Source organism: Colias eurytheme, chromosome 31 (genome assembly GCF_061535395.1).
Source record: "Colias eurytheme isolate Ceu_HAF_F1 chromosome 31, ilColEury1 Martin Lab GWU primary, whole genome shotgun sequence".
In the NCBI taxonomy this organism is placed as follows: domain Eukaryota; kingdom Metazoa; phylum Arthropoda; class Insecta; order Lepidoptera; family Pieridae; genus Colias; species Colias eurytheme.
In genome coordinates, this window is record NC_143010.1 from 1,571,649 (window position 1) to 1,579,927 (window position 8,279).

The 8,279-nt window shown below is 32.1% G+C and overlaps 1 protein-coding gene across 1 annotated transcript; it reads right to left on the bottom strand.

Annotated features, from left to right (window-relative positions):
- Positions 1–1,507: 1,507 nt before the first annotated feature.
- On the bottom strand, positions 1,508–5,886 carry LOC149895373 (uncharacterized). Its single transcript, XM_090118840.1, has 9 exons — positions 5,749–5,886; positions 4,884–4,969; positions 4,506–4,511; positions 4,030–4,035; positions 3,826–3,926; positions 2,912–2,983; positions 2,496–2,614; positions 2,248–2,321; positions 1,508–1,548 (listed from the first exon to the last, which is right to left on the bottom strand). The coding sequence occupies exons 1-9, from the start codon at positions 5,868–5,870 to the stop codon at positions 1,508–1,510; spliced, it is 627 nt and encodes a 208-aa protein (XP_089974966.1). The 5' UTR covers positions 5,871–5,886.
- Positions 5,887–8,279: the final 2,393 nt, after the last annotated feature.

The window sequence follows — 8,279 nt, forward strand, 5'->3', positions numbered from 1 at the left end:
TTTCTTTTTAAACACTTTTGTTAGGTTCACCTGTATGTTTGTATGTAACCGACTTTTTAGACACGATTTTGACCCACTTTAGAGTTTAGACTGACATTTATGATTTAATTCAAGCTTTTTACACTTTTCAAGGATCGGAAAGTACAACAATTTTATGAGGTAAAGCGTGTTTTTTTAGTTCTTTAAACTATATTAATTATTATTAATATCGACATTCGTAAAAACGACAATTTCTCAATTGACCGATTTTTTTACTACACAGGATGTTATACCACGCCCTCTTTTTTATCACAGATAACAAATGTATATTTTCTCCCGCCAAAAGAATTCAAGACTAGCTGTGCCCTGCGGTTTTACCAGCAGCTGTGCTCCGCTCCTGTTAGTCTTAGCGTGATGATATCTAGCCTTCCTCGATAAATCGATAAAAGCGAAAGAATTTTTAAAATCGAACCAGTAATTCCTGAGATTAGCTTGTTCAAACAATCAAACAAACTCTTCAGCTTTAATTTCTATGTTTGTTTACGTCATCAATATTTTCAATCAGAAACCACTGTGCTATATTTAAAAAGATTTCGCACAACGGTAAACCATTAGCAGATATCTGCTAATTGAGTCGAACCTGTGAGATACATTTAAAATAACTGTTTTTAACCGACTTTCAAAAATGCCTGTATCAATTAGACACATTAGAATTCGTCTTAAATTATTTTAGTATAATTAAGTAAATTTAATTTATAATTGCATTAATAATCAAAATAGCACGCCAAAACGGCTGAACCGATTGGCAAAGTGATAGATTTAGCGGAACAGAATTTGAAGAAATGATAATTGATATAAAAACAACAAAATTTTCTCTTAGACCATTTATTAAGTACCTATAATAATCTCTTCGTATTCTGTCCTGAAATAAAAAAATAGCATTATTATAAATTGAATTTTTAATATCATGTCTAAATTAAGTAAAAAAGTTAATTATGCAAATAATAAAAAATATTGCATATACAGGGTGTCCCTCCATCAGTATACTAAGCTCAAAGGAGGTTATAGTTTTGCACACGCTGAGTACGTAAAAAATACTTATAAAATTCCAGGCGCATTTTTTTTTTCAAATAGTTGATTTCTTAAAACTCTACGTGTACACCCATAACAATCAACCCGCCCAACTTTCCCATCAGAACGTGAGCTATCGTTTAAGATTATGTTTTCATAGACAATTTTGTCTCACATTAGCGAAGTGGTATATATACCTATGCCAGCTGCGCGAAGCTAAAGAAGAAATCACGGATTTTAAAAAGCACCCTTCGTGCTTAGTATACCGATTGCGGGACACCCTGTATATATTACAAAATGTTTACAATAATCATTTAAACTGGATAGAACCATTTGACTCTTGATAAATCATACCCTGTAAAATAATTTTCAAAATTGATCCTATCGTTTTTGAGATAATCCCCAACAAATATACAAATAAACATTTTTAATATTAGTAGTACAGATACCTACTTCTTTAGGCAGCTGCAGCTGCCGTGGTAGCTTCTTCAGTGGCAGCTAAAATAATAAATTAGTTCATACGATTTTATATTTTATTTTAACATACAATATGTCCAAAAAACAAAGCAAATGATTTTATATCGTTTAAGTTTAAGTCAGAATTTTCAGCAAACTGAGAAAATATTACAATCAAATAAAAAAAATGTAGAAAAACTTCTGACATATTTTATTTTAATTATTGAAACTGAATACCTTCACTAGCTCCATCTGCAGCTATAATTACAAAAGAAAGAATTTACATTTTTACCTATAATTAGTTTACTAATTCTGGCTGAATTTAAGCCAAAAAAGAAAATATATTTTAGTGTTTATAAGAATTTGGTTTTAATTTTAATTATCTACATTTTTTTAATTTTAATTTTCATTGTAAGTAAAACTTATAAAAAACATACCCGTGCCTGTGCCGACTGAAAAAAAAATTACTTTCAATTTTATGAATTCTCTTGTTATTAAATCAAGATTTAAATAAACCAAAAAGGCAAGGGCAATATCGGTTGCGCCCGGCTATTCTCTAAATTGCCCCTGCTTGCCTATACACATCACAATCAAGGAGCCACTTAAGGGTGCAATTCCAATATTGCCCCTGCGGCAGGTATGTGTGTAGCCCGCTTTATTATATTACAATTATTAATGTCAGATGCTATCAAATTTCTGATATATTCGCTTTTTCACTTAGATAATATTATTAGTTATTACCTGTAGTATCTGCTGCAGCCAGGGTACTAGCTTCAGTAGTTGCATCTTCTTGTACTGTTTCTTCGGTACCATCCCTGAAAAAATGTATTATAAAAATATATTACTTACAACAAAAAAAACAGTATTCCATAAAATGGTGGCGGTAAATGGTAAAACTATATTATGACGATTCAATAGTGCTTTTATAAGAAGTCTAATTGAATAAAATATAAATAAATGTTTGATTTTAATACAGTCAGCTGACTAACCGTATCTCCATAATGGTTTTGGTGACGTTCTCCGAGCCTACTGAAAACACAGCTTGATACACCCCTTCATAAGTCGTCGTATATTCTGTTATACTTATCGTTATTTCTGTAGGCGATGCCTGAAAATGTTTACATATATCACAATAGAAAATTTATCATGAGGCAAGATGTCCCCTAGTGGGGTAAGGGGCAGATGCATTATACATCTGTTTCACTGATCGATTTTCTTTAGGGACAAGTAGGTGATCAGCCTTCTGTGTCCTGCCAGACCCAGACATTTTTTTTCTTCGTCTCTACTGGGAATCGAACCCAGGACCCCTCGGTTTTTTTTATATAGATAGCTATTAATCTAAGTTATAAAATAACGTAAAAATTGAAAGCACAAAAAATAGTTTTCACTTTAAAAATATACTTACTGAAAAGAATGCAACAGATCCAATAGAACTACGACGGTAAGCTGTTTCAAGAGGTATACCATTGACAAATACCTAGAATTAAAACAAAATATATAGAAATACAAACAATATATTATAATGAATTTTTCAAAGTATAAAATTTTCAAACAATTCAAAGAAAAATAGCATCAAATAGTTACAAACACAATATAATAAACTAGATTTCCGCCCGCGGCTTCGCCCGCGTTTTCAAAGGAAAACCCGCATAGTTCCCGTTCCCGTGGGATTTCCGGGATAAAACCTATCCTATGTGTTAATCCAAGTTACCCTCTATATGTGTGCTAAATTTCATTGTAATCGGTTCAGTAGTTTTTACGTGAAAGAGTAACAAACATCCATACATCCATACATCCATACATCCATACATCCATACATCCATACATCCTTACCTACAAACTTTCGCCTTTATAATAGTATTAAGATTAAGATATTAAGATTAAGATTAAGATGTAATTTGGTACAGAGATAGCTTGAAACCTGAGAAAGGATAGGGTTTATCCCGAAAATCCCACGGGAAGGAAAGCTAGTATTTAATAAATAGCTGTGCTCCGCTCCTGTGTGGTTTTAGCGAGATGATATTATATAGTCTATAGCCTTCCTTGATAAATGGGCTATCTAACACTGAAATAATTTTTCAAATCGGACCAGTAGTTCCCGAGATCAGCGCGTTCAAACAAACTAACTCTACAGCTTTATAATCTCGTGTCACAATGTTTGTCCTCAATGGACTCCTAAACCACTTAACCGATCATAATAAAATTCGCACACCATGTGTAGTTTGATCCAACTTGAGAGATAGGATAGTTTAAACATGTATTAGTATAGGGGTAGGGGCGGACCACTAGTATTAGTATAAATTTGACGAATCTACTTACCTTATCAACAACACATTCACTGCAACTATAAGGCACATCCTGCTGAAACTGCTCACCAATTTTTGGTGCTTGCACTGTCACCACTTCTGGGATTGTCACGGCTTAAAAATAAGTAAAAATGTGACAAAATTTGTTTTAAATCAAAATATTTCAAGAGCTATTTATAAGTGTGTTCTGTACAAAAAAAATCAAAAAATTACATACCAGGAGCTGAAAATATTATAATAAAATTTTAATATTATACTTGCGGTAATATACATATTTGAATACTGAATTAAAATAATTCACATGATTTATGTTATACTAGCTGCTCCGCGCGGTTTCACCCCCGTGGCTCCACTCCTGTTGGTCGTAGCGTGATGATATACAGCCTATAACCTTCCTCGATAAATGGACCTGCCCCCCTAGACAAGTGGCTTTCTCTTAGCGTAAAGTTCAATAGAATAGATTATGAATGTAAGTATGAGATTGACGTTTGATTACGACGACGACGACGATTGATAACGTCAATCTCATACATTCATAATCTATTCTATTGAACTTTACGCTAATAGAAAGCCACTTGTCTAGGGGGGCAGTTGTTCTCGAGATTAGCGCGTTCAAACAAACAAACAAACTCGTCAGCTTTATAATATTAGTATAGATTACGTAAGTATTAAAATTAAAAGCTTCCAACTTACAGTTATCTGAAAAATATGAATAAATAAATTAATATATTTATACGAAAAAGCCAAAGGAGTTAAATTTCACAACAATAATAATAGTTTAAAAAAACTAAAAAACACGCTTTTAGTTCGGTTTTCTATAAAACGCGTGTTTTTTTATTTTTTTTTAACTATTATTTATTTTATCAAATTAGTGTATTGTCATCGGTCCTAAATAAATCTACAAAGTTTGAACGAAATCTGGCCGTTTAAAGTGGGTCAAAATCGCGCCCGAAGAAGTCGGTTACAAACATACAAACATACAGGTGAAGCTAATATAAAGCGTGTAAAAAGGCGGCAATATCTTTTGATAGGTCTTGAGATAGTTCTAAATGTAAGGGAAAAATAACTTACTGTCGATAACAGCTAATACTTTCTTCAAGAATTTATTTTTAATTTTGAAAAATCCCATATAGACACACGCATGGCTGTCTTCGAATCTGCGAATATTTTAATAGCATTTACTTTGCTTGCTCTGACATAAAAAAAAAAAACATTTACTTAAATAGAAAATTATGTTTTACGTATTTAGAGAAAGGGCGATTTATTAAAAAAATGGATGAGTTTAAAAATGTTAAACAAGAAAAACAGATTTCCTTGATAAAAATATTTTAAAATATTTTAAATATTTAGTATTTTTCATTATAAATAGGTACTCTTATCTCACCTAGGAAAATTAAAACTTATCATATTAGTAACCCTATTGCACAAAATATCCGTGACATTTCACCACATAATACATATACCTATTATTATTAATTACCAACAAATATTTTATATCTTCTTATATATAAAAATGAATCGCAAAATGTGTTGGTAAGCGCATAACTCGAGAACGGCTGAACCGATTTCGATAATTCTTTTTTTATTATATTCCTTGAAGTACGAGGAAGTACGAGGAAAACGTAAATATTATGTACCACGGGCGAAGCCGGGGCGGACCGCTAGTATTTGATATTATTAAATAATATGTAAAATTATTATAAGTATGTATAAACCATACGTATAACCTCAAGAATTTGGCTGTTGTTAGTAATAAATCCCGGTAAATAAATAATAGTACCTAAAACAAATAAAATATTTGATGTAATAGTGATCCATTACCCTTATTTATACGATTTATTTAACTTCTAGGTGTACGATAAGATAATAAACACTATTACTCACCAAGGAAAATTAAAACCGATCATATATAGGATAATAAATACTCTTATCTCACCTAGGAAAGTTAAAACTGATCATATTAGTAACCCGGATAACGGATACCCTCCCCGCGGATAGCACGCTATCCCCATTGCACAATATATCCGTGACAGAACAATCGTCGCACGTGTAGTTCATCGTCCGGTCAAAATGGCCGCCGACATCGAATGACGCGGATAAACGACGGATTTTGATTGCTGTAAATCGAAAAAAGAATATTTAAGAAGGACAAATGACAAAAGCCTAACATAAATAATAAATAGACACTATATTAATCTTAAAAAAATATAACGGTGCATTCATACATTCGTGTGAATAGCTAATTAGCCTTCTTCACAATGGGCAGCGTTGGCCCAACAAATGATCGTCGATGTTTGCTGCCATTACGGCGATTAATAAACAACCACAATGACGGCCGGATCATAGACATTTATGCTCTACACTATCGTGATTGCTTCTACTCGTCCAACGCTTTTGTAAAAAGACAATTGAATAAACAATTGTAAACACAAACTTACTGTGCGACTAACGAATGTGTGATCATGGTTCGCAACAACACTAGTATACGAATATTTCGTCGAGTGACGAGGCAATGTTCGAACATGAATGTATCCATGCAATGCTCCATGCAATGTGTGTGCAAATAAATGGAGTTTATGCAAAGTTGCAGGCGAATGTTTAATACAAGTACCACTTACCATTATCTGTAAATAAGCAAATAATATTTAAATTTATACATATATTATATTTTAGGTAATACTTGAATTGAAATTAATATATGAAAATTATTACCCGTGTCTGAAATAAAACAAAAGAATAGTCAGTTTGTTTTCCTTCGTTTATATACAATTATTAATTTACTTAAGTTTTAAAAATAAATAAATTTAGCTTCCACCAAAATGCATACCTTTTTCTGAAATATAAAACAACAATTATTAATAACAAATAGCATACCTACTATTTCAAACATAATCAAAATTCTATGGTACTAGTGAACTTTTGTCAGAGTTAATCGAAAATAATATTATGTAGTAATACATATAGGTACTTGCCAGGCGCTGAAAAATATAAATTTATTATTATTCAGTAAATACACAGAGTTATTTATAATTTTTTCTATTGTTTCCAATAATGTTACTTACTCAAAACACTTAAAACTTTGACTCTTTCTTCAAGCCCTTCGCCATTTTGTATCACAGCGAAGTAATCGCCAAAGTCTTGTGGTTTCATTCCCTCCACTTCTATTTCTAGACTCTGCTTTCTATTTAATATAAAAAAAACATATTTACATATATTATTATATATTTTATAACGAAAAAAGCATATGTTTGTAATAAAAAAGGAGCAAGTGTGCCATGCACTTGTGTCAGAAGTGAAACTTCTTTGGCAAGATTCATAGATACCAAAATCGTCGCCTTTCTCCATGACGTTACGGTATTGCCATGACTTTACCTTGAAATTTTACTATTAACGCGCCTAAAGACGTTTCACTTCAAAAAGTTTAGTTCATTAAAATATTAAATTGAAAGAATTCAAGAAATATAATATGAAAGGGCGTGTCTTTGTTGTTTCTTTAACCGACTTCAAAAAAAGGAGGAGGTTATCAATTCGGCCGGTATGTTTTTTTTTTTTTTTTTTTTTTTTATGTATGTACACCGATTACTCCGTGGTTTCTGAACCGATTTACGTGATTCTTTTTTTGTTCGATGCGGGATGGTGTCGAATTGGTCCCATAAAAATTTTATTCGGATAGGCCCAGTAGTTTTTATTTTATGAGCATTTTTGTCTGTATTTGTAAATGTTGCAAGTGCAAGTTTGAAGTCGGTTGTTTTTAACGCAGTTATTGACTTGTTAAATATAATATCTTAACAAAGCGTCTGCACATGGTTAATTTGTTTTATATTCGACTAGCTGTGCACCGCGGTTTTACCCACTGTGCTCCGCGGTTTTACCAGCAGCTGTGCTCCGCTCCTGTTAGTCTTAGCGTGATGATATATAGCCTATAACCTACCTCGATAAATGGGCTATCTAGCATCGAAAGAATTTTTCAAATCGGAATAGTAGTTCCCGAGATTAACGCGTTCAAACAAACAAACTCTTCATCTTTACACAGACTAATAATAATATACTGCGTAATACGTATACAAATCTTTATAATATTAGTAAAGATATCCGTAGGTAGGTACATGATTTCATGGAAAATAATTAAAACTGTTGAACGCTACAAAACTGTTCGTTCTTTCTGCCGATACTTACAATTTTCCTTCCCTGTAAAAATTGATTCAATTTTAACATTACAATGCATATTATAGGTACCTACAGGTTGGAAATTCAATGGGTATGCCGTATGGTACTTGAAATACTGGAGGTAGCAAATTTTGCAGAATGGAAACATTCTTTTATTTTTAAAAAGAAATAGAACTGTATTAAAACATTTTCGAAAATTCACTTGCCATGACCGGGAATCGAACTTGTTAAAAATTATTAAAGCTTGTACAATTCTGACCATATAGAGGCAGTTTAGATTTTCACTATCACTATATCATC